At 40.6% G+C, this 27,772-nt stretch overlaps 1 protein-coding gene across 2 annotated transcripts in view; it reads left to right on the forward strand.

Annotated features, from left to right (window-relative positions):
* LOC311038070 (growth hormone receptor-like) overlaps positions 1 to 27,058 on the forward strand; it is a 28,264-nt gene extending 1,206 nt beyond the window's left edge. Inside the window, exons 2-10 of one of the 2 annotated variants that reach the window (XR_014600011.1) lie at positions 9,042 to 9,132; positions 17,026 to 17,161; positions 19,118 to 19,305; positions 20,449 to 20,627; positions 23,398 to 23,545; positions 24,367 to 24,457; positions 24,796 to 24,865; positions 25,067 to 26,841; positions 26,922 to 27,058. Coding sequence is in view for 1 of the 2 variants with exons in the window: in XM_084047381.1 (XP_083903507.1) it covers positions 9,042 to 9,132; positions 17,026 to 17,161; positions 19,118 to 19,305; positions 20,449 to 20,627; positions 23,398 to 23,545; positions 24,367 to 24,457; positions 24,796 to 24,865; positions 25,067 to 25,969 (1,806 nt within the window). In the remaining variant the exon portion in view is untranslated. Of the gene's footprint in view, positions 1 to 9,041; positions 9,133 to 17,025; positions 17,162 to 19,117; positions 19,306 to 20,448; positions 20,628 to 23,397; positions 23,546 to 24,366; positions 24,458 to 24,795; positions 24,866 to 25,066 lie in introns of both variants that reach the window. The other variant, XM_084047381.1, reaches the window with a different exon arrangement.
* Positions 27,059 to 27,772: the final 714 nt, after the last annotated feature.

The following is a 27,772-nucleotide window of genomic DNA, read 5'->3' on the forward strand; positions in this document are numbered from 1 at the left end:
CTCTGTTGGAGGGCTTGGAATGTCTTATTGCGTGTTGTTCACAGTACAACACGCATTGTACTGTGTACAATGCGTACACAGTACGCATTGTACGCACAGTACTGTGCATTGTACGCACAGTACGCACAGTACACAGTACGCACAGTACACAGTACGCATAAAATGAGTGTACATTTTAGAAAATGAAAATGTACACTCTGTACAAGAATGCCGTATCCTTTTTCTTTCCCACGCGTACAATGAATGCAGACAGTTGGCCTTGTGTGTGGCTGTCTGGGCCGTCTGGAGCTCACGGTCGCACCCTCTTATCAAAAGTGTTGTTGCCATGTGCTGATGTGTGAAGACGGGTGGAAGCCCACCCTGCTTTGCTGTGTTTTATCAGCATGATGGCACATCCTCTCCAGTCCCAGACAGAGGATGTGAAAAGGGCATGTTTGTTTTTTCCGCAGGAGCAGCGCAGTCAAGAAAATGGCCCCACATGGGGGTTGAAATTGGGTGCAGATGGCCTACTATAACCTATTGCCCAATGGTTCTCAACCTTTTCAGGCCGCGACCCCCCAAAAGAATCCTCTGGGGAACCCTGACAAGCTCTTGGAATTGTAGGAGTTGAGGCGTTACATTTGGTTCGACTCTGTTCCAGAGATAAATATTGTGAAAATAGCCTATAGACTATTTCCACAATTCTTGCTTCTTTCTTATATAATTTGGCCAATGTTTGACCAGTTTTTATAGTAGCCTGTAGTTTGTTGATTACTTTTGATCCAGTAATGGTCTTTTTTCTTTACTTTCTTTCTTTTTTTTAGGTATTAAAAATGTCTTAAAAGTCCTTAAATTGTCTTTTCCCTCTGGGAACCCCCCCACCCCAAAAAAAATCATGTGGGGACCCCCCTGGAGGTCCCGACCCACAGGTTGAGAACCACTGACCTAGCCTACTACATAGTTATATTCACAGTGTTAATCTATCAACGTATAACTCTGGGGGTGTACAAATGTAACCAATGGACCCGTAAGGTCTGTTTGTAAAGTTTTAACTCTGACTGAATTGTTTTATCGCAGGCTATATAGACTGACAGAGGTATTTACATGTCGGTGATCAAATTGAGACTGTACAGATTAGAATAATGTGTTAAAACTAAGCTGTGTCAAGGAGTTCTGTAATTGTCGGGGCACTTTGCATTACAAGATAGAAGTAAGATACATGAGCTCATGGGAGAAATATATTAAAACAGTCAGGTTGGTGGGTAAGTTGTTCTCTGCAGGGATAGCAGCAGAGAACAGCAGGGATGAGACCATATTTATACAGATAAAAGAGGCCCATGACAGAGCCAAGCTGCAGCCATAACAATAAATACAATTAAGCCAACACACACAGTATAGTATAGTGTCTTGGAATATTCAGACTGCTAGGCCATTTCAAGGAGAAGGACAATAGGCTCTATGCACAGCAGCCATATTGTGAAGACATTCACAGGTGTTACAGTACCAATGATACTAATGAAGGCTCTGTTCCATTTAGTGTAGCACAGTGGTTCTCAAATGTTTCAATTTCCACGACCCCCGTAACTCTGAGAGTGTTCAAATGGAACCAAATGGACCCTTACGGGTCCATTTGGTTCCATTTGTACACTCTCAGAGTTACACACCCGTAAGGGGCCATTTGGAAACCCCTCAAGGAACCATGAGGGTAGCTGGACCCAATTTTCTGTCCCACTGGTGTAGCAGAGTTTCCAGTGAGTCGACATGCATAATATCAGCACCCTGACTCTGTTTGACCAGAATGGAACAGAGCCTTCATTAGTATCATTAGTAACACCTGTGAATGTCTTCACAATATGGCTGCTGTGCATAGAGCCTATTAACATCTTCATGTCATCTTAACAAGCCCTGTTCAGATTTGCAGGCAATGTGGCGGCATATTTGAAATTCAGATGGCCAGAACATATCATAAGGACAAAGGTTAACACAATAACAATATAAGGTGTCATTCTGCCATAATGTACCACCACAGCTGCGACCACAATGGCAAAGTGTCCCCACTCTCCAGAAGAGATCAACGCTGGAGCAGCACGGACATTTTAAACCTTTTATTTATTTAGGTGCAAGTATACATAGATAGACTGACGTTTCGGTCTTTCGACCTTCCTCAGGGTCATGGGTGGCAGCGCCTAGGAAGGCATATATATATATATATACACACACAGAGGTAGGCATGGGCTGTGCTCTCAATAAAACATTGGTAGATGGCCCTCTATTTCGTGGTAGTTACCTAGTACTACACGTCAGTCTCAAGGTTGCAACAATCAGTGGTGATTGAGGTTGGCTTTGAGTATATGGACCATTTACTGTAGCATATTGCAGAATATACAAACAGATGTAACCATATAATGCCATAATAAATACGTTTAAAAACAGTGTACATATAGAGATAAGGGCCAGAGAATATGAGGCCAATACAAAAACATTTTAGACATTTTTTTTTGTTAAGACATAATGCAAAAAGGGGGAACACTCTCAAGAATAAGAAGCACACAAAATAAATCAGGAAGCCTCAGTGACCGTCTACAGAAAACATGAAAGGCTCAGCTCTTCATTTAGACCATTGGGTTCTAAAGTGTCAATTATGACACTTTAGTTAATTAATTATGTCACCACCCCGTGGTGAGGCTGAGATTTTTTTCTATTCCCCAGAATTTAAGGGAAGCTGGAGAGCCATGATTTGCTTGTTTATATTGCCTGGCCATGGCATGTCCCCACTCTCCTCTCCTTTCATAAAAACAATTTAGCTTCACAAAGTACTGCTTGCATAATATATATTTGCTGAATTGTATGGTAACATTTGCTTTGGAAGTTAAACGTTGCTGTAACCAAATCAAACGCATGAATGAACAATTAGGGATAATAAAGGAATTGGATTAGCACTGATTGCTCAATTGAAGCCCATTTAGCAGAGGAAACATAGAATTCTTTATTCGATTCCAGGCCAGGCCAGCAATGTGTCGATGTGTGTCCCTGAGCAAGACTCTTAACCCCTTACTGTTCCCGAGCACCACAGCATGGCAGCTCACTGCTCCTAGTGATTATAGGATGGGTAAATGCAGAGGATAAATGTCACGTATGTGCAAATATACAGTGACAAAAGAAACACCCCAAGGAGTGGGGACTATTCTATTCTATATACGCAACATTATGCTGAACAGTTACTGTAAGTAGTGATTCTCAACCACTTTCATGGTGCATGAGTTTTTGGGGGGTCCCCAGAGGGAAATTACAATTTAAGGACTTTTAAGACATTTTTATATCTAAAAAGATTCATCAAAAGTAATCAACAAACTATACTAAAAAAACTGGTTAACCATTGGCCAAATTGTCAAATCATTTAAGAAAGAGGCAAAAATTGTGAAAATAGCCGATCTACAAGCTCATAACTTGTGAGCTTGTAGATCGGCTATTTTATTCATTAAAATAAGGTGCGGATTGCAGCTTTAACAAATTGGAATTAAATGTAAATTCTATAAATAAAACAAAATGACATTTCAGTTCACTGTAAAATTGAGTCTTAATTTAAGGCATGAAATGGATTATGGAAAATATATTACTGCTGTTTACATGGTGTAGAGTGTAGCTCTATGCATTATGTAGCACAAAAAAACACAGTCTACTTTATAATTTGTGTGGAAAAAGAAGATAAGTAAACGAGTAAAATTGTAAAATATTTAGACCTGACACATAATCTCGGTCCCACAGAACCACCTGAGCCCCTGCCCTATATCCTCTTCAATATCCTCGCTCCCACTAGATTAACTCAAGTACTGTCCTCTTGACCTGTTTAGTTGATGTCCTATATATTATCAACACACAGCGAAATGACCTCTAAGCGTATGGACACATGTGTACACACACGTGTAGTTGAATGAACACTGAGGATTTTACTGCGTAGAAGGATCAGGTTCTGGGAGTCACAATGGAGAAGGGATGTATTTCACAAGAGCAGGCTAAAGCCCGGTGTTACTGGCTGTGGGTTGAAGTCATGTTCAGTGCACCAATGTTTGCTCTGACATGTTTCGACACACAGCAAACCCAATAGCCCCAAGATCCCCTAGAGAGTAATGAACCAAGTGCACTGTATTCACATGCACAAACCCAAAACCCCCAGTGCGTGTTTAAAGGTGCTGGAAGTATACAGTGTACTATGTATATGTATATGTATATGTATATGTATACACGCATACATACATACACACACACACAAACACACACACAAATTTTCAATTCAAACGGAGCTTTATTGGCATGAGAAAACATACGCTTACATTGCCAAAGCAAGTGTCAAAATATAATAAAAACTGTTGAAAATGGGGAAAGTAAATACAGTTAGAGGGGGTACAGACAGTATTGTGTAAACAAAGCTATGTCACATTGTGTCGTTAGATACATGTTAACATGTAAAGATTTTTTTGACAAATAGCAATCTTTTGCAGTCACTTTCGGACAAATAGCAGTATTTCTTCTCCAAACTATTTAAATGGTATACAAAAAAAGCCTCAGAATTAAAATGCGTTTAAAGGTTTAGAGGTCTACTCGGGACACTCAATGGTTATTAGTCCTTAGGGTGGTTGTATTCCATTGGCTGACCTCGCAGCAGTTCACAAATCTTGCTGCTGTGTTCGTACATTGTTGTTTTTCTCCCAGTAGGTATGGGTCATGTTTTCAAACTCACTATGTAATCTGTGTACATAGTATGTGTCTCTGATGTCTTGGTATAGTGCGCAGGTGGCTACAAAGCGTAGCTCTGTTTCCACAACATTTTGTGTGCAGTGGGTGGATAGTCTGTCTTCCCTTGGGAGCGGGATCTGTCTGTGGAAGCCTTTGCAAGGCTGTGTTCACAGAGTCTGTATCTAGTCAAGGCTTTCCTTAGTTTTGGGTCATTCACCGTGCTCAGGTAGTCTGTCAATGTATATTCTCTATTTAGGGCTGGATAGCATTCCATTTTGCTTTGGTTTTGGGTTGTCTCTTTCTATGTTATGCTATGTTATGGAGCGTGTATGGGTGGCTTTCTTTTAGGTGGTTATAGCGTTTAAGTGCTCTCTTCTTTACTTTGGTAATGAGTGGGTATCGCATCGTTTGTTGTTTTCCGTTGGGTAAGGAGGATGGATTTGCAGAGTTCTGCTTGCAGAGTCTCGGTTTGGTGTTTGTCCTATTTCTCAAGTTCTTAGTTGGCAAGGGGACCCCAGATCTCACAACCATAGAAGGAGATGAGTCTAATATCTTTAACCAGATATTTATTGGGATGTCTTAGCTTAAAGTTCCTTTTGATGGCATAGAAAGCCCTTCTTGCCTTTTCTCTCAGATCGTTCGCAGCTTTGTTGAAGTTTCATGTGCTACTGATGTTTAGGCCGAGGTAAGTATCGTTTTTTTGTTTGTTCCAGTGCCATCGTATTTAGAAAGAATTGTTGGTTTAGGACCAAAAAAAGTCATAACCACCTAAACTTTAGGTGGTTATGACTTTTTTTGGAATATCATAATTTTGTCTTGGCTAGATTTACTGTCAGCGCCCACATCTGTCGTGCACACACACGCACGCACAATCATCGCTCTAAACTCTCTCCCCGTCTCTCCTGGTCTATAGGGCATAGCAGTGGCAGCCCTTTTGTGGTGCCACAGATAGAAAACCCATAATTCTTCCCATAGAACCAAGCCAGGTTCCTGGTGAATCATGACCATAAAACATTTTATTCTATATTTAAAAATATTTGAATATTAAATTATATTATATTTACTATTTTTAATAAATAGCCTTATTTTTTCAGTTTTCAAATATTTTTTTATCAAATGTTTTATGGTCATGTTGAAAATACATTTTCAGGTTGGGATACCAATTGCATCCAATCAGGAGAGAGAACTCGTACAGGATACACGGTAAACAAGTGAAATTGGAAGTGCTGAAGCAAAAAATAAATCAGCAGACAAAATTGGAACTGTAACACTATAATATTGAAGCTGATAAATGGGTTTTCTCTCCTTATTGAATTAAACTGGTGTCCCACGACTCCCACCTCAAATTGTATTATGTTTATGGAAGAGCTGAAGATATGGGAGACCCCTGAGAAAACTCAGTAATTATATATATGTATGGATGGATAGATGGATAGATAAACAGATAGATAGATTTAACAAAACAACTTTTTGTTTTAACCCCCACAAAATATCACGTGCAGCACCTTTTTAAGTCTGTGTGCCAATGTGGACCTGTAGTATAAAGATCCCCGGGGTTCTGTGCTTGGTCCCTTCCTTTTCTCCCTCTACAAGCTCACAGTCACAACGTATTGCAGACGCATTGTGAGCTTGTAGATCTGCTTTTCTTCTGTGTATAATGACCAATATAGGGACGACAGGCTTAATGTGGTTATACTCAACCTCATGCTTACTTCTAAATGCTATATATTGTGGTGATCAACGTGATCTGTTACTTTAAACGGCATCAAGTTGAAATGATATCCTTTAAGTCAAATATCAGTCTCTTGCTTCATTTTTATATGGCATTTTGTCCAAAGTCATGGACACATGGACACTACTGAGCTTACCTGAATAATTGTGAAAAGATATACTGTAAATGTAGACTATCACCCCGACATTTGTTATTTTATTTATTTATTAAAAATGACATATTTTTGTACCCCTTTTTCTCCAAAATGTAGTCATTATGCCAACTGATTCCTTCCCACACACATTTTAATGTTGTCACTGCTGTTGTATCCTACTGACTCACCTGCGAGTGAGGAGCCCCCACCGGGAGGACATGGAGCCTTCGTCCTACTCCTCCCGCCCAACAGATACCACCCCAGCCCGTAGGATTACGTGCAATGTCAAATATCACCCTCCCCGTCCGGCTTCCCTCCCCTGAGTACGGGCCAATTGTGTTCGTATAGATGCTCGACAAAGCCGGACGTACCACGGTGGATTCGAACCCACGACCTCCATGGTGGTGGTGGGCAGGCACTTTTTACACTGCGCCATCCAAGCGCCTCCCCCGGGCCTTTGTTGTTGCCTGAGAAATGAGGACATGCATATCAACCCTAGGTGATGGCAGATATGCTTGCTGCGGATGGATGAACTCGGATAAAACATGTTAGGCAACCGAGTTTGGCCCATACATAGAGAGTTTCACATAGAGAGTTCTTTAAAGTTGGCGTGCCACACGCCTATTTCCTTCTTGGTAATGATCATTGGGTATTACTGTCATACTTGTACCAATTTATTTTCTTTCTTCAAAAACTGTATTTCTGTGGATGCATCCAACAGCTCATAAAAATACAACTATACTTTGTCACTGCCCACTTGTGATCTTCCTAACAACAATGCTGCTAAGACATTGACTGCGATGGGTGGTTTACATAGATTATCAAGAAGTTCCACATTCTGGAACGTTGACTGCTTTCACATTTCCTGGTTGACGGGTTTCATTCACATTGGGCACAACAGAATATTTCGTTGAGCAATGCAATTCAATGTTTAGTCAATGTGATGGGAGGTACATGGTATTAGGATACGTCAGTAGTCCATTCTGCAAGCTTGAAAGCGAAAATACACAGGCAAGACATCCTCACTCATCTTAGCCACACTGAGTCGTCTAGACTCTAGAGGTATCAATAATTTCATAATAAAACCTAGTAAAGACAATCATTTTATATGAATAATAAAGGAAAGATCGATTTGTTAATGATTATTTTTGATGAACGAGATTGATCACCTCAATAAGCTCAACCTGATCACCAGGTAGATCAAAAAGAGGTGGTTGCTCACCCCTGCCATAGACGAATGTAAAACAGAAACATTTATCGAAATCACGGGACTGTGTCTGTAGCAAGGCCACTCATGTTGGCAGTTCGGTTCACATTGCTCACTGTTGAACTTAGTCCATTAACTCATTCACTGCCACTGACGTAAAAAAGGACCCCCAAAATTATATGTATTTGGCCACTGACCCCCATCTCAAAATATTTTGTTCCCGGTTTGAATGGGTTAACTGTGCTGATAAGTCAGCTGCTGCGTCACTAGGGAAGATACAACAGCCGTAATTTGTAATTGGCCCCTGTAAAAAGTAAATAGTCTAAGCTTATCACCGGAAATGACCCCCCCAAAGGTTGCCAAATTTTGCAGATTACTGTTGTTTGTCAGTTAGATTACTATTGTTTGTCTTTAAATGTCTCAATGAATTGAATACACAGGAGCCTTATGGAAACGAGTCCTGGGCTTATTTGGGTTATCCCTTTAGCATTATTTTGTATAAATCTGCCACCGTGGCCGTGCCTTTTTTTGCAAACTGTTAATAAAGTATTCAATCAATAAAAAAAAGCTGTACCACAAGTGCATAACCTTTTAACGTGAGCTTGTAGATTGGCTATTTCCACTATTTTTAGAAATGTATTGAAGATTTCCGCCCCAAAATAACATGCCCAAAATGGAATGCCAGGTTGAAAGTGGTTACGTTTGAGGTGCCAGTGTGAAATGAACTCCTACTTCTGAGGTTACTGTTGCCATGCTTTATGAGCCTGGAGTTACACATGGCAGAGACTTTCCTGTGACTTGCCATTATAATCTGAGCCTGACCGATATATTGGTCTGGCGTTGCGACGTGTTGTGAGCTAATATTTTCGAATAGGGCTTAAGTGATTAAATAAAGTTCAGTTTATATGTTTGTGTTTCATCTATCAAAAATTATTATTATTATTTTAGTTTTGTAATTAATTATTAACAAATTGATTAGAAAAATGTAGCGTTTTTTTTATTTTATTTTTACAAAGTATCAGTCAAAACATTGGTAAATGGGTGGTCAAGGTCAGACTTTCCAAATTCGGCATCAGACCCACAAATATGGCATGGGTCGGCCAGCTAATTAAGATGGTGTGTTTGTATGCTCCCGCAGAGTGAAGGAGTGGTCAGTCAGAGCTGTTCATTGGTGCTGTGGTGGGTTGGGCTGGGCTGGCTCAGTTGGATGGACTGCACTGAGAGTAACATTCACCACATGTTTGTTCCCTCCACAGATGAACACCATGGCCACCAACCTCACCAATATGTTCCTCTTCTTCATTCACATCTGGATGATTTCAGCGCTGGAAACTTCCTCTAACCAAGGTGCCTTTTTCAATCAATTGAATTGTTGATTTTATTATTGATTGATTGATGTTTTTTACTGGAAAAAGCGTCATAATACATGAACATATATGTGTACATATCTGTCAATAGGATAAAACATCAAAACGTTTTTGAGAGCTTATTTCCATTGTGATCGTGTTGAGTGCAAATGTGTGTGTAAACTGAGTGTCATGTGTTTGGGGGAGGAGGGGTACATGGATACAATTTCAATGTACTACTACTAAAATAGCACCAAACCAAAACATGGGTACTGTAAGAACTAATAATTGATGGTTATTATGTGGTCCAGCTGCTATTCAGCCATCTCTTTATGGAGGACTTGAAGTTAACAAGTGTAGTATATTAGATTGATGCTTTAGTGTGATACGCTTATTTTAGCTTTATTATAGTTCTAAATGCATAAATGCAGTGTGAAGGGAAGGCAAGAGAATTCCAGGCACAGCAGAGGCTTGAAATGTTTATTAATGTGAATTCCACAAAATGATAAACATTTACACATGGAATTGCTCTTGGGCATGTTATTGATAGTCACATTATATTAGCAACACAGTTTGTCTGTGATGATGTTCCTGGAAAACTGAATAATTTTATGGAAAAAGACATTGGATAAATATAACATCAAGGTTTCTATAACCACAGAGCCACTTCACTACAAAACATATATATATATGAAAATAGCCAATCTACAATCTTATACAGCTGAATTCAAAATTGTTAGAATTGATTTTATTTTCACCTATAATGTCATGCCCAGAATTGATGCTATAGGGTTAATGTGGTTAAAATAAATAAATAAATGCACCACCAGATGGAACTGATTACTGGCAAACGATGTCAACACATTATTGTTATTTGCTCCCACTCTCATGCCCAAATTGCATGACACCAAAACACTACACGGTAATCCACGGAAAGGAAGCCAAGGGGATTTTCGCTGAAGTGGCTTCCCAGGAATTCTGGAGAATGGTCAGAGCCATCCACCAGAACAATGAGGAGCTGTTTAATCATTCAGAGGCCTCTCTTTTTCGGCCACTCAGCCGCGCTGTTTATTTGCATACACGGTCATTCACTGACAGTAGGTTGGGTCCATTCATAGGCAATGAATTCACACGCACGGTTCACGTGCACAGTCCGTGCTTAAATCGCATCTTGTTGCATAACCCTCTCTAACCCTCTTACACAGTGTGGTACTGGAGTGAGTGAAGAAGCCCCCCTTTACCTTTTGCTCTCTAGTTACTTTAGCTATCTTGTTTGTTATGCTCATATTTCCTGGTGATACCATAGATTGTATATATTATACTTAAGCTTTATTAATAGAAAATAGCCAACATTATTTTAACCCAGTCAGACCAAGTGCATGAAGGCTGCTTTCAGACTCTAAGACTAAGGCTATTTTTTATTTTATTTTGTAATGCTGTTTGTATCTCTCTACTTTCACCTACATCTATCCTGTTTTTCATGCTTACTGTTCTTGCTGCTACAACAGCTAAATATCCCCTTGGGTATCAATAAAGGTCTGTGTATATCTGTCTATCCTCACAGTTTTATGTGGTCATCACAAGCCCACATTGTTTAAGCCCGTCTTCGTACCACATTGAAACTCGTGGAAGCGAGAGCCCACAAATCTGTGCCAGATTGTTCACAGAAATCATTTGCCCTAATCGATTGGTGCCCTCAGCCAGTTGTGGTTTACTAGCAGCGAGAATTGAATTGTCCAGGAGAACCAGAAGCTAGCTAATTTAACCACAAGAGAAAGAGTCTGCTTATAACAGCAAAACATTCTGAATGATTCATTTATAACAAACAGCAAAACATTCTGAATGATTCATTCCTGGAAGTGGGGTAATTTATTTCCCTCTCATATACTTCACAGGTCTCTAGTGCTCTTAGACTGACCTGACTTGACATGCCTACATAATATACACATCCAGCAAGGGCCAGTACTCGTCAGGCATTTCGCTGTTCCATATTGTCCATGTCGGGCAGAAACCTTGTATCTCCATCTCTCATTTCATTGTCTCCGCCAGGCCGAAAGGCATGGCAGAGACTATTATTTTGCACCCTGTCTGTCCGTCCGTCCGTCCGTCCGTCCGTCCGTGTGTGTGTGTGTGTGTGTGTGTCCGTCCGTCTGCAGCTAATTTCCGGCACTGTTGGCTTGATCGCAGCGAAACTGTGCATACACACTCCCTGGATGCCAATTCAGAACCTCGGCCCCAAATGTTTCACATGGGCCTGTTCTAGCTCCACCAGAAGGCCGCTTTTTGCTAAACCATTTTTTTGACAGTACTCCTACAGATTTTGTTCAAACATCACGTAAATCGGTACTCAGTATCTCTATAGTCATTAAACGAAACATGTCTTTCAGATTTTTCATATTCCATCCTTATTGGCTAAGATTAGCTTCCAAAGTTTGCGGGAGTGCTCCGTTTCGAACAAAATGCTTCATATCATGAACACAGCATGCAATTTCCGTGAAATTTTGCACGCACATTCTCACTAGGCCAAGTAAGAAATACCACTTGAAAATGTTCTAATCAGCCTCATGGTGGCGCTATAACAGGCCGATTCGTTTTTTTACCTGTAACTGCACCGATCAGTGTAAAACTTTGTATGTGCACTCCCTAGAGGCCAAGGACAATCCTTTGGCCTGCATTTTTCACATCTGCCTTTTTATTGCGCCACCAGTAGGCCGATTTTTGCAAAACAATTTGACAAATGTTGTCCAAATATCACGCAAATCGGTACATATTACCTCTTTAGTCAAGTGATCAAGATGGATCCGTATCCATCCGCATTCCAGCCTGATTGGCGAATTCCGAACATTGCTGTCCCACACTAACCTACCTGATCTGGCGGAGACCTGTGCTCTAAGGAGCACCTTTTCTAGTCTTTCTATGTTTTTTTTTCTCCATAAATGAATGCCCGAGTATGCCCTACTCTTGAATGATGCAAGTCGGGAACGATGAAAGTTAGAAATGCAATACTCGTTGTAGCCAATTTCAGAGTACCTGCGTACCCGTCTCCACCCGTGTCCATTTTATGCCCATATATGGAAATTTCTGTAACCCATATATGGGGATTTGCGGATGTATCAATATTTTTTGGATATTCGCTGATCCAATCCGGCGCATCACGCCCTCGGGTCTCTGGCTCCTCGCCGATACGGATGCTGAGTTTGGTTGGTCGGGCCCATATATGGGCACTCCCTCGGGTTGTCGGCGATGATGTTTGAAGTAGGTCGGTCCGACGGCTCTCGGGATACCTTAACTCATTCACTGCCTGAATAATTTCTGGCCGCGTTTGCCCACTGCCAAGATTTTTCATTGAAAAAAAAGAGTACTCAGGAGCCGAGATACAGAATTTTAAAGTTTCAAGTTAACAAGGAAGTGGATGGGAGTCTAGATCTTCGAAAAATCATATCTCCTTGGTCTTTGGGTCAAAAGTTTTTTTTTAAATGTAAAAAAATAAATAATAATATATATATATATTTTTTTAAAGTCGTTTTAGTTGTTCTAGGCAGGCATTGCTTATGGGACAGAAGTCGTTTTAGTCGTTCTAGGCAGGGAATGAGTTAACTACAGACACACGGACAGAGATTTTGTGGATTTATTGTAAGATGATGCAAAAATGTAAATCTACAGGCTCAAAAAGCTTGCTATTTAGAATAGAAATAGAACATTGTGGAAAAAAAAGTTAACATTTTCGCCTATAATGACATGGCCAAACTAAGGATCCCAGGTTGGAAAGTCTGTCAGTGGAGTTTTATGAATATTTAACCGATGAAAAGTATTAACGACAGATTGTGACTAAATAATAACTATACTGGATCCATTAGTACCCAACAGCCGAGCAGCGACGATATTCATTTGCATTCATGCTCTATTACTGTGCCATGCTGATGGCGTAAACTTTCTTGATGATCTAATCCAGGGGTCTTCAACGTTTTTCAGGCCAAGGACCCCTTAGCACTACATTGTTTACGATTGTGTTGCAGATTCAACTTTTTCATAGATAGCAAAAATAGCAGCTCTACAAGCTCACAACGCCTCGCAGCGCGAGGCGTTGTGAGCTTGTAGAGCTGCTATTTTCGGCTAAGGTTCTCCTCAAAACAGGGAGGCAAAAAAAAAAGATCCTATCACAGAAAGATTTGGCGCACCCTCTATAGTAGCTCTGAGGACCCCCTAGGGGTCCCGGACCCCCTATTGAAGACCCCTTATCTAATCGCTTACAGTACATGTGGTTCTCTGCTATTATAGGAAAGCAAACATTCTGTCCTGACCCACGGATGTGAGGGGTCTGGCCTTCTACCGAGGGAGGAAATGGCTTCTCTAAATGTACAGTCTAGGAAGAGGCTTTTCCCCGTGAGAAACAAACACTGATTGATGGAGACCAACCAAGCACTCTACTCTATAAATAATACCCATTCACCCTCTGTGTGTGAACCCTGTGTTCTCACAGGGGGCGTTAATGGAAGACCTTCTGCCATACATTGAACAAACATTATTTCATAACAGGACGAGTGGTTGACGCACTTTACCTCGAGCTGTTAGACATAATTAGTCATATCCAGTGGTGGAAAAAGTAAAAAAAATGAAGTATCAAAGTATCAATACTGCAATGTAGAAATACTCTGTTATAAGTAAATTCAATATTTAATTCAATATTTACTTGAAAAGTACAAAAGTATTGGTATCAAAATGTACTTAAAGTAGCAAAAGTAGAAAGTAATTATTACACAGAATGTCCCATTTCACAAGTTTCTAAATGTATAAAAATCCTTTGAAAATGGCCAAAATGTAAACAGAGCTGAAGTGGTTAATGTATGTTTTGTATTAATGATCTAATTCTACAAAGTAACTAGTAACTAAAGTTTTTAAATAATTGTTGTGGAGTAAAACTACAATTTTTGCCTCTGAGATGTAGTGGAGTAGAAGTAAGTACAGAAAATCGGAAATACCCAAGTAAAGTAAAAAATACCTCAGAATTGGACTTAAGTACAGTACTTGAGTAAATGTACTTAGTTACTTTACACCACTGGTCATATCCTTTGTGGTTTGTAGGATTCACTTTTTAATGTTAATCATTGGATTGAATGAGTGCTGATAAAAAAATATATCCTGCTTTATGTTTTGGAAATGACGTCTAAAAGGAAATTAATTTGGATGGTTTGCAGAGGCTGTTTTCTTTTATTCCCGAAATAGACTGAATGTTTTGCCAGTGTTCGGGGACACAAAGTCAACCCGATGGCTGATGTAAACACATTGATTGAGGTTGATGTGATTAGCTTGAAGCGGTGCCTTGTAGTGTATGCATTATGATTCCAAATTTCCAATATTGGGAAATTAGTTTTCGGCACACTGGCGCTTGTGTTCGTAATAATGCTCTTGATATATTATCTGCTGCTCGGCAGGTGTTTACCTAAGTGAACGCAGCTTGGCTAACATTAGGCAAACACTGCAGCACTTACAGCACTTACATACATTACAAGCACTTTAACAAAAAAGACAAACAAACAAAGGAATTAGCAGTGCGTTTGCCAATGGCCAGTGACTGTGCTCAGTCTACGGATATAAACTGGTGTGCGCAACATGAAGTCATGTTCCAGACCCATTAGGTTTCATAATAAGTAAAAAATGTGCCTCTTTCTTTCTCAGACATACATATCGTCGCTGTCGGGTGGAAACCATTTACGTCCAAAACGGTATCCCTATGGAAAAAATAATAACCTGTGTTCCAATGGATCCAATGTAGTTATTAGTTAGTCACACGCTGTTGTTAACACTTTTCATTGGTTAAATATTTATAAAACACACAAGACCACTTTGACTTGAAAAACGTTAGCAGAAATAGCAAAACTGGCAGATCTACAAGCTCGAGCATGTAGAGTGGCTGACTCTGAAAAAAGTTTAAATATGGCGATACGAGGTTTCTGCCCGACAGCAAAGACATACACCTTACAAAAAATGTGCTGACATCTCATTTGTAGCTGTAAACGGTGCCATAAACCCCTCAGGCATAGCTAAGTGTCAGATAGATTTTTCTCTTAATCCTCTGTTTAGTGTGGCTCCTCAAGGAGACGGGGATCTGGTAAACAGGTTATTTTTAACCTTTTGAAGCCCCTGATGAGCTGCTAACCAGGCCAGAAGTATTTCATCATGTCCAAGCACAGCCTCACAGCTGTGGAGGAGCCATCTTGTCCTCTCAGTTCTTGGTACTCAGCAGTGGTGGAAGAAGTACTCTGATTTGTTTACTTAAGTCAAAGTAGCAACACCACAATGTAAAAAAAATACTCTCTTCCTAGTAAAAGGTCTTTATTAAAAATGTAACCTGAGTCAAAGTACACAATTATTGGCATGAAAATATGCATACAGTAAGTTAAAGTGCCCCCCCCCCCCCCTCTTATAATAAAAATAGGGCTCAATTGGTTAAAGTTTTTAAATAATTGTAGTGGAGTAAATAAGCACACTATTTGCCTCTGAGGTGCTGTGGAGTAGAAGTATCAAGTTTAGAAAAATTGAAATACTCAAGTAAAGTAAAAGTACCTCAGAATTGCATTTAAGTACAATACTTGAGTAAATGTACTTAAGTACAGCACTGGTACTGAGCCAGCCTGAGGTTACGCTGTTGTTCTGTCGATGTGGCTGACTTGACACCTTCTTTCTGCTCCCAGTAGACCCTTGGCTGCCGGAGATGGATCGGTATTTGGTACCCTCCCTCCCTTGTTTGTTTGGGTATTGGGTGGTGTTGTGTGCTTCAGTGAAAAAAATGAGCGTTGCAAACTAAGTCCCCCCCACCCCACCACCCATAAGCTTAAACATTATTAGATATAGGATTTGTGTTTTATTTCAGCCTCCCCTTTTGCGTATTTAGGCTTAGCTCTTGGCTCAAGAGAAAAAAGGCTGCAGTTGCAATGCTTTAAACCCACGACTTTCTCACGCAAGCCAAATATATCCTTTGTAGTACAGTGATGCTCGCCGACAGACCTTTGTCAGATTTTCAGTCATGCTTTTTTTTGGGGGGGGGGGGTGAAAATTAATGATTGCACTGCAATGCATAAATTGGACTTTAAACAGTAGTCGTGATATCTGTTGCGCATACGTGGTGAGCGTGTGTGTGCTGTGGCAAGCCAGTAAGGCTGGTCTCTATGTACGAGGAGGGTTCCTGAGGACAGAGTGAGAACAAACTGTTTCCACGAAAGCCGCTGTAGTGAGCTGAACTGACACCATCACGGCTGCAGCGTGTGCATGTGAAGGGCGTAAAAGGGACTTCCAGGAAAAGGCAGCTGCTCAGCCCCTTCGGCCAATGCTACTCTCTTGAGTTATGTTACAGTGCTCCCGCCCCTGAAGTGCACACGTCATACATACATGCTCCCTTGCCAGATACATTGATTTGTGCCGTACATGTGGCAACATGTGAACAGCACATGTGTATATATAGTGCAGTGGATTTCAGGGACTCTCTGGGTTCCTTTATGGGGGTCTAAAATTGACCCTTACAAGACCCGTAAACGGACCCTTACGGGTCCGTTTACGGGTCCGTTTGGTTCCATTTGTATACTGTCAGAGTTAAGGGGAGACCTTGAAATGTAAAAGTTTGAGAACCACTGATATGGTGGACTTGCAGGAAATCGCAGTACAACAGTTAGGGTGTGTGTTATTATTAAAATAAATCTCTCTCTCTCTCTCTTTCTACAATTACAATTTACAATTTAGGCGCTTATCCAGAGCGATTTACAAGTGTGAGATTGGATTAAGCAGAGTAAGCATGAACCCTAGTCAACAAATGACAATCTCTCTCTCTCTCTCTCTCTCTCTCTCTCTCTCTATTCCTCTTGCTCTCTCTCTCTCTTCCTCTCTCCATATCTCATTACAGCTGTCCCACAGAAGCGCCCCCACCTCACAGGCTGTGTCTCTACGAACATGGAGACTTTCCGCTGCACATGGAATGTCGGAACATTCCAGAACCTCTCGGAGCCAGGCAATCTCCGTTTATTCTACATGAATAAAAAGTGAGGGTAACCAAGTAGCCTTAAGTTAGAGAAAGATTTTTCAACGTGATGCCTGATATAATATTTAAATTTGAATTCATGAAATATACAATTGCACATTTTGTTCAGGGATAAGGCGTCCATGATCCTGCATTGAGATACTGTATAACAAAGATCTGAGATTAGAAATGTGTGTGAACCACTTCCACCCCGGTGTCCCTGTTTTGGGCATGTCATTTTAGAATTTTCAAAAAATGTCAAACATGTTCTAAAATAGAAGATCTACAAGTTCACAATGCATCGCGATGAGACAGTTTTGAACTTGTAGATTGGTTATTTTTGAAAGACATTTACAAGGGCTTAAGCAGTTCAATACTTTTTTCAACGATGATAGGAAAGACCCTTACAATCGCACACCATTTTTATTGTTATTTTTGCTTCACTGCAGCCCAGCCAAGATTATTATGTCTATTATTTTAGATTCCCTAGTCCGTTTAGAATTCTTTCTCTATTCAGGAAAGACACACAGCTACCAAAACAAGTCATAAAGTCTAATAATAATGGCGTGCCCTCCCTGTCCAATCTTTAGCTATCAGTAGAACGATACTAAGGGTGCAGTGTGTAAATCAAGCTATACAAATCACTCTGCGGTGTTCAGTTTGTGAATAAATCTTTGACTCCACTGTCATTTAATGGTGTGGCTATTCTCTGCTACAGAGAGCTACCCCGCGCACTGTAGTGACCTTTGATTGGTCTACTTTTGTAGGTTCATACACATAAATACAAACACTGTTCTATTGGGCCTGAGCTTTGACCGTGCCGTAAAAATAGGCCTATTACAAATGCATGTATTTTAAAGAACAGCCGACATATCTTTGCTGTCGGGCAGAAACCTTGTATCTTCATGTTTTATCTTATGTTTGTTCATTTGTTCCTGCCCTATTTTAATTGTCGTATGACGGTATCATGTGAAAATAGCCGACCTACAAGCTCAACAATGTAGTTCTACTATCTAACTCAATGTAAAAATGTTTCCTCAGTCTCTAACTGAAATGGAATAAACATTGAAAAAAATGTAAATATAATAATGACTGTGTTCCTAATAAGTAACTGAGCAGATTTAGTACACATGGATTCCAGCGTAAACTGCTTTTGCAGTACAAGTGTGTGCATTGTTGAGATTAAGACTTATCTAACAGTGGTCACAGCTACACAAGATGAAATCTACAGCAGCTAGTCTAATGGGTAAATGTCTGGGTGGTCTTAATTTGATCAAAAGCCACTATTAGAGAGCAGGGTTTCTTGCTTATGAAATTGGTATTGATATATTTTTTGCAGTTATCCATTACCCTACATACTTCGTTGACCAGAATCCCCCAGTAATCTATACTAAGCCTATCTTTTCCCCCCTCTACACTAGGGGACTAGCAGAGATATCACAACTATGATATTAAATGAACTCAGTGACTGAAGTGCTTTCTCAAAGTGGGGTCCGACGGGGACCCCCAGGGGTCCTTGAGGGGGTTCCAGGTGTTCCCCAGCAAAATGAAAAACAGTTTAAACCCTGAAACCCTATTTTATTTTAGGGCTAGTTTGGAATTTTGTATTATTTATGTTTTAATGCAAAAACACAAACAACACAAATATTCTGCTATGGAGTTCCCTGGCACAAATCTTTCAGATCACGGTCCGCAGCCAAATACATAAAAAAAACGAATTGTGAAAATCTTTTAGAATAATTTAAAAAAACACCACAAATGTTTACGGATGTCCCTGGCACAACATCCTTTTAGATCTGCAGCCAAATACATCAAAATGTGGGCGCCCTTGACATGAAAATGTTTGAGGACCACTGTTTTAGACCAGTGGTTCTCAAGGACAAGTGGTCAACGACCCCCAAAATGATATGTATTTGGCCACGGACCCCACTTTGAGAACCAATGTTTTAGACCATGTTTGTCTTTCCTGCTCTTTCAGGATACCATCTAATGGTACCATCGAATGGACTGAAATGTCTGAATGTCCTCACTACACTGCTGAACGGCCACACGAGTGCTTCTTCAATGAGAACCGCACAAAAGTTTGGACAAAATACTGCGTCCAGCTCCGTTCACAAGATGAGACCACCCTGTACGACGAGGATTATTTCCACGTCGAGGAAATTGGTGAGAAGGCGTGACGTTGCGTTTATTTTCATCCTGCGACCACAGTCTGCTCGGTTTGTTACTGTAAAGTTGTTTATATCCCGAACCACCAAACACTGTAAATCTTGCCCAGCGAACCGAATTTCATCCGTTATTTTGATCCAGCGACCTCAGTAACTTCTCGGTTTGTTAACTGTAAAGTTGTTTATATCCTCGAACCACATGACAAGGAATACGTTTACAACACAAAACCCCTGGAAGTTCACCTGGAATGCAAACAATTTTGATTACTACTTTGCTTGTTGTTGTTCCCTGGCTTCTCTATTTTGGGCAAACAATGTCAACAAATATAATGAAAATATTAAATCTGCAAGCTCACAACACATTGAAACTTTGTCAGCTTGTAGATCTTGAGAGATTGTAGATTTACGCTATTCGTCGTATAATGAAGTATATAGGGCTTAAGTGGTTAATTCAAAAATAGCAGAAATACAAGCTCATCATGCAAATCTTTGAATATACTGTATATGTATTTTTAAAGTGAACATTTGTAACTCAAATCTTTGCTTCTGGGAGGTCCCTGGAACTAAATATTTTGAGATGGGGGTCCTTGGCCAAAAACATATCATTTGGGGGGTCCTTGACATGAAAAGTTTTGAGAACCACTGACATTATAGCAACATAAGTGTTTCGGAAAACTGTTAGGATTTAGAAGAGATTTGTAGAATCTGCCTCAGGTCTTAATGGGTTAACTGGCCTCCGGGCCCACCGTTTGAAAATCACTAAATCCATCATCATTATACTGAGTTACCAGTATAATGTTACCAGGTTGCAAACCTAGTCTACATCTACACTCGCTAGTCCTGACTTTCTTTGCTAGTAGTGACTTTTTCCTCATTGGCTGGTCCCTCAGCAAATGAGGGCTCAATGTCCTCTCAGAATATGGGATCTAAAGACAACCCGCAATACTGTGTTCGGCCACTGTATGTATCTCTATGAACTGTGGTGCTATTCCTCATTTGGCCTTTCAACGTTGCCATGTTTTGTGAGAGAGATAAGCAACCATATGCGATCTAAAAACGTTGCCATGTTTAGTGAGAGAAATAAGCAACCTGATATAATGTTTTTTTAATTATCTTGTTTTTTATCTGTTGGTCCTTCTAGTGCAGCCGGACCCTCCTACGGGTTTGAACTGGACCTTGCTGAACGTGGGTCTGACTGGCTCTCACTTTGACATCATGGTGAACTGGAAGCCCCCAGAGTCTGCAGACGTGCAGATGGGCTGGATGACCCTGCAGTACGAGGTCCAGCACCGCGGGATCAACGCCACCCGCTGGACAGTGGTGGGTGACTTTCAGATGTGTAAAGTAACCAAGTACATTTACTCAAGTACTGTACTTGAGTTTTTGGGTATTTTTGTTTTACTTCACTGGAGTATTATCCACTTTTCTGTGCTTTTACTTCTACTCCACTACATCTCAGAGGCAAATATTGTACTTTTACTCCACTACAATTATTGGAAGACTTCAGTTACAAGTTGCTTTGTAGATTTCGATTTTTATTGCAAAACATACATTACTCACTTCAGCCCTATATATATACTAGGGCATTCACGAATAGTGATTTTTAGTATTCGAATTATTCGACCTATAAGTATTCGAATATTCGATTAATCGATTTGATTATAAAAAATAAAATAATAAAAAAATAAAAAATAAAAAAAATAAAAAGTTTTTTTTTTTTTTTTTTTTTTCAATGACATTGATGACTGGACTCAAGGAATGCGAGTTGACGTCACACCAGAGCTCACAGCTGCGTGTCTGCTGCAGAAAAGCCACTTAAAAAAAATAAAATCTAAAAAAAAAAAAAAAAAAAACTTTTTTAATTTTTTTTTTTTTTTATCGAATAATCGAATAGTGGTTTGATAGTCGAATAGTCGGTTTGATAGTCGAATATTCGAATATTCGATTATTCTGTTAATGCCCTAATATATACATTGTGGCCATTTGAAAATAGCCGATCTACAATCTCACAGCGACGCATTGTGAGCTTGTAGATCTGCTATTTTCAAATTATTTTTATACATTATATATGCGACACAAATAGCAGCTCTATAAGTATCTACGATGCAACGCGTTATGCGCGTGTACAGCTTGCAGATCATACATTTCAGAGTCTCTTTGACTCTGATTAAGTTTTTTACAATTGAAGCGTTGTTCTGCAGCTGCAATAAAAAGGCTTTAACCCATTAAGACCGGGGACGCATCTGCGTCTCATTTTAAGATTTATTTGGGCTATTCAAAAATAGCAGATCTACAAGCTCATAGCGCGGCACCGAGTGCCGCGCTATGAGCTTGTAGATCTGCTATTTTTGAAAAAAATGGAAAAAATATTTTCCAGATTTTTTTCAAAAAACTGTTGAGATTTAGATTTTTTTAAAGAATCGCCTCAGGTATTAATGGGTTAACTGCCTGTGTGCTCCATTACATTTTTTCATGGGTAGAGAGTTGGTTCAGAACGCCGTGCGTGTGCGTGTGTGTGTGTGTGTGTGGCTGACGTGCTTATCATTTGTTGATACGCACACATTCTGTGAAACGGCAAAAGGTCGGTTTCTGCTCTGTGTTTTGGTTCCTCTGCACCCAGATAAACTCTGGTGTCTTCTCTACCAAAGCAACTCCCAGAGTCTGCAACTAGGAAACATAATCTGTTCGTTAAACATTCAAAGTATGATTAGACATTGCAGAGATCAAGTTAGAACATCTAAGCATCCACATAGTTTCCTTTTTAAATTAACAGCTTTTCCAACATTTTTTTTTGTGTAAGATCATCGCAATTCATTCATTGAAGAAATTTCACATGAAATACAATAACATACTAAAACATATTTATTTAACCCATTGAGACCTGAAGCCAATTCTACATGTCTCCTAAACAGTATTCTGAAAAACGTATGTTTCTATATCAGTGGTGCTCAATCTTTTTCATGTCAAGGACCCCCAAAATTATATGTATTTGGCCGCAGACCCCCATCAAAATATTTTGTTCCAGGGACCCCCCAGAAGCACAGATTTGAGTTAAAAATGTTCACTTAAAAAATATATGTATATTCAAAGATTTGCACACATTTTCACGATGTTTCAAAAATAGCAGATCTACAAGCTCATAGCGCGGCACTCGGTGCCGCGCTGTGAGCTTGTAGATCTGCTATTTTTGAATAGCCCAAAGTGTAAAATAATGCTTTTTAGCTCAAATCTAAAAATGACACAGTTCCAGGTCTTAATGGGTTAACAAACATTATACGACCTAATACATCAATATCAATAAGGTAAACCTCAAAGAACACCTACATAACCCCCAGGTCTGCATTACTACAGCTTTGCTTTTATTTGCTTTTGTTCATCTTTTTCCAGGTAAAGATAAAGGTTGTTTGCTTTTCTTTTTCAGTGCAAAGTAAAGATAACTTTAACCTGGTTAAATAGGTAAGGTAAGGTAAATTCGATAGAAGAATTCTTATTCTTATTAACTTACATCAATTTCAACAGAAATCCTTGTTTGTTTGTTTGAGTTGTTTTCTTTCTTCTTTTTTATTCTAACCTGGTGTATTATACAAGGCGTCATTCACTCGATTTACTTACATTATTGTATCATACAGATTGTATTGGCATTAGGATGTACTTAAAGTACAAAAAGTAAAAGTACTAAAATATTTGAAAATAGCAGATCTACAAGCTCACAACGTGTCGCGATCCGACGCGTTGTGAGCTTGTAGATCGGCTATTTCCAAATAGCCTAAGTATAAAATAGGGCTAAAGTGGCTAATGTGTGTTTCATTATATCATAATTTATATCTGAAAAGTAACTAAAGTTTTCAAATAATTGTAGTGGAGTAAAAGCACAATATTTGCCTCTGAGATGTAGTGGAGTAGAAGTATAAAGTATTGGAAATTGGAAATACTCAAGTAAAGTACAAATACCTCAAAATTGCACTTAAGTACAGTACTTAAGTAAATGTACTTAGTTACTTTCCACCACTGCTTGCTGTCTTTGTTGTTGGTAATCCGAGTGTCAAGGACTTCTCAGAGTGATATGAGAACTCTATTTTCTACTCCCCAGGTCCCAGACCTTGACAAAACGACAGAGCGTTCGATTTATGGCCTTGAGACCAATGTAAGCCACGAGGTCAGGGTGAGATGCAAGATGCTGGCGGGCAAATACTTTGGAGCTTTCTGCGAGTCCGTATTCATCACCGTCCCTTCTAGAGGTGAACTACACAGCATATCACATCACAGCAAAATCCTCAGTGTTCATTTAAAGGTGCAAGTGACAAATTAGTGTTAAAATGAGTGTTAAATCGATCTATATGTTTGTTCAGCAACAGGAGTCTCTCTTTCTCGCCAGCTCTTTAATATATCAGGAACTACATTTTCATGTCAGGATACCAGTTTGATCCAATCAGGAGAGAGAACTTACAGATACAGGATAAACAAGTGAAATTGGAAGTGACGAAACAAAAAGAATCGGAGTAGACAAAATGGAAAGTGGAACACTATAACTTTGAAGCTGATAAATTATCTTTGTGGCGTTCTCTTTCCTGAATGGATAAAAGTGGTATCCCTCACTGAACATGTATTTTCTGTTTCCTAAAGAGGTGTGTAAACAAACACTCAGCAGTGATTGCTTTCAAAATAGAGCTTTAACTTTATTTTTTTTTACAAAAACATATCCCTTACAGTAGCTCTTAACACTGAGAGTGTCCATTTGTACACTGTCAGAGTTATAAATCAGCACTGAGGATTTTACTGTGTTTCTTTCAGGATTGTCTGATAATGTGTTGTAGGTGGTTTCAAAATTCTACATGTTGCTAGGAAACGTGAAAACCCTTGTCAACACGTGTGTGTGTGTGTGTGTGTGTGTGTGTGTGTGTGTGTGTGTGTGTGTGTGTGTGTGTGTGTGTGTGTGTGTGTGTGTGTGTGTGTGTGTGTGTGTGTGTGTGTGTGTGTGTGTGTGTGTGTGTGTGTGTGTGTGTGTGTGTGTGTGTGTGTGTGTGTGTGTGTGTGTGTGTGTGTGTGTGTCTAACCCCAGTGTCTAGATTTCCGGTGGCGATCTTGCTGGTCTTTGCTGCCTTGTGTTTAGTGGCCATCCTAATGCTGATTGTTGTCTCCCAGCAACGAAAGTAAGACACTTCTATTGTTGACGCACAACGTACCTCTGTGCAAGTACTGATAAGGACAGAAAGGGAGTCTGACAATATTGCTTCTTCGCTTTGTGTGCTTCTTTAATTAGTAATGTTAATATCCCATATAGTTGGCATAGCCTTGGTAAAAGATCAATATTATTTTCAAAGAAGAGATGCGTCACCATTAGCTTTGTTGTCTTAGACATATTCCATTAATGTTGGTTTATTTGCTTTGTAAAGTGATTAAAGGCATACTTTGACGCACAACAATGTCGTACAACGAAAACGTGTTGATGGGACAAAGTATAAATGTATAGATATAACTGTCTCCACAGGTTGATGGTTATTCTTTTGCCTCCGATTCCTGGACCTAAAATCAGAGGAATTGACCCAGAACTGCTCAAGGTATTTTACAGACTATCTATTTATAAATTCCATGGATTTACTGTATCTGTGTATACATGTATATGTATAATATGTCTGTATGTATGAATGAGGCATTTACAAATGTGATCATTTTTGCACTGGTCATTTGAGCACAAACATGGCCCATTTCAGAGAGAATAATTGTAAAAAAAAGAAAATGTTTTTCTTTTTATCTTACAGAAAGGCAAGTTGGTAGACTTGACCTCGATCTTGGGCGACCACCCCGACCTGAGGCCGGAGTTATACAACAACGACTACTGGGTGGAGTTCATCGAGCTGGACATGGAGGAGCCAAACGACCAGCTCACAGACATGGACACCGACTGTCTCATGGACCGCTCGCCGCCCTCCGACTGCTCACCCCTGTCTGTCGGGTTCAGGGACGACGACTCGGGCCGCGCCAGCTGCTGTGACCCGGACATCTCCTGTGACGCGGAGACGTTGCCCTTTCACTCGCTTCTCTCCAACCGCAGGTCCAGCCAAGAGCCCTCTGGCCTCGTCGCGGTCCCGAGCTCCCCGGCCCAGAACCCTGCCTCTGGGGAGCGCCCTCTGGTCGCCGTTCCCGGCAGAGAGGAGCTGTACACCCAGGTGAGCGAGGTGAAGCCGTCCGGCGAGCTGCTGCTCGCGCACGAGGAAGAGAGCGAGGCGGCGGCGGACGACGCCGCCGGCAAAGTCTCTGGCGGGAAAATCAAGACGGAGACGGAGAAAGAGCGCGTCAAGAAAGAGTTCCGGCGGGTCAACGCGAACGCGTCGGGTTACACCTCGGAGCTGGACGCGGGGAAGATGAACGCCAGGCTGTCCGCGGGGGACACCGGCGAACCCTTTCGGAGGGAAGACGCGAGTTTGGCGGCGTCGCGAGCCTTTGGGGACTACCAGCCTCCTTATCTCGAATCGGGTTCGGCCTCCTCCGTGCCCCCGCTCCCCCCGGCCCCCGTCTACACCGTGGTGGAGGGCGTGAACACGCAGAACAGTCTCCTGCTGACACCCAACCTGACCCCCGGCCCGCAGCGAGTCGCGCCGAAAGCCATGCCCACACCGGAGGGTTACCTGACGCCTGACCTTTTGGGAAACGTAACACCGTAGGGCCAGTGACGCAACGTGGATAGTCCACGTTGCTTCGAGGATTGTTCGAGGGGGGGGGGAGTAGAATAGGGCAGTGGTTCTCAAACCTTTTAATTTCAAGGACCCCCCCCCCCCCCCATAACTCTCAGAGTTACAGAGCTGTAAGGGTTCATTTTGGGGTCCCCTGGACCCCACTTTGAAAACCACTGGAATAGGGAAACCGAGTGAGACCGAGAGTGACATGGTAGGCGGTTTGTGACATGAAGTGTCGAATGTCATCCCTCTTAAAATAGAGGAGGACCCTCTCCGCAGGGCGACCTCCCACCACCTCTCTACCTCCCCTGACCGTCACCTCCGCTGCTAGCCGGACGGATAGCTTACAGAAAGATGGACAAGAAGGGAGAGACGAGGTATGAGGCTCTTCTCCTAGTGCCAAAAGAGAGATAAGCTCACTTAATGATCTACAAGCTGACAGCGTATCCCACTGTGACAATTTCATGTTTAAAAAGAAAAAGAAAAAAAGGCAATATTGATACCAAACGTTATTTTGGTAACAACAGATCACGCTAGATTTGAAGCGGAGCCCTTTTACACAGTAACCTGTTATGGAGCGTATATTAAGTGTTGTGGTTGTTTATAGCTGGGTTTTTGGTCAAATAAAGCATGTTTGGGCGTGTGAGAGGAACTTAGTGTAGCCTATTCAGTATGGGGCGTGTCTTACTTGGTGCTATTTAGCACTGTGTTGTTTACATCATTGTTCTCAACTGTGAGGTTACAGAGCTGACTTTGACAAATAAATGTGTGTTGACTCTGCAATGTCGCAGAACTGGTATTTGAATGCTTAGTGAATGTTATCTGTGTGTGTGTGTGTGTGTGTGTGTGTGTGTGTGTGTGTGTGTGTGTGTGTGTGTGTGTGTGTGTGTGTGTGTGTGTGTGTGTGTGTGTGTGTGTGTGTGTGTGTGTGTGTGTGTAGGCCGATACAAAGCCAATAACCTTTTCTTTTTCTTCAAGCTAATGGTGCATGCAATGTATATAATACGCTTAAAACTTGCCTGAGAGGTGAATATTGAATTTGTACAGTCTTTGTATTACAATATTGTGTTACAAATAAACCACTTTCATACTTAATGTCTATCCCCTGTGTAATGAATCAGCACTAAACTATTTAAAATACATGAGTAGTGTCCAGCAATGACACATTGTGCTGATTGCACACCAAACGATTCATTTTCTAGGTGTTTAAGTCCTTTTATTCTCCACATTTTTTATTTCTTGACTTGGTCTGATATGGTCTGTCATTTGGTCTTTATACTGTATGTATAGATATTAACAGTGCAATTTGATCAAAATAACCATTCATGTAGCTATTTACTTAGGCTACATACATAATGTTGATGATTACCTATCAGCCATTTACTGGGGACCCCCTGGGCTGGACCCCTTAATGGGTCTGTGTGCAAACAGGAGTCTGTGTGCAAACTCCTGTTTGCACACAGACCATCGAGAGCATATCAGCTGAACTTGTTGGAAGTTGGAAAAGATGAGCGATTAAAATAGGCAAATTAACCACATTAACCCCATGCATGGTGGAGCTATTTTGGGCACGTTTTCAGACATTTTCAGAAATAGCTGATCTACAAGTTCACAACGCGTGATGTGTTGTGAGCTTGTAGAATCGTTTGAGGTCACACAACTTTTTTTCTTCTTTTAACTAGTATTTAAATTATGAATCCATATTTAAAATGTATTTATCGTTTAAATTCTGGTTAACAATACATAATTTAAATTATAAAATTGTCAGGATTTCCAGTCCTGTTTTACTTT

Source organism: Gymnoscopelus microlampas (assembly GCF_963454915.1).
Source record: "Gymnoscopelus microlampas genome assembly, chromosome: 21".
NCBI classification, from domain to species: Eukaryota; Metazoa; Chordata; class Actinopteri; order Myctophiformes; family Myctophidae; genus Gymnoscopelus; species Gymnoscopelus microlampas.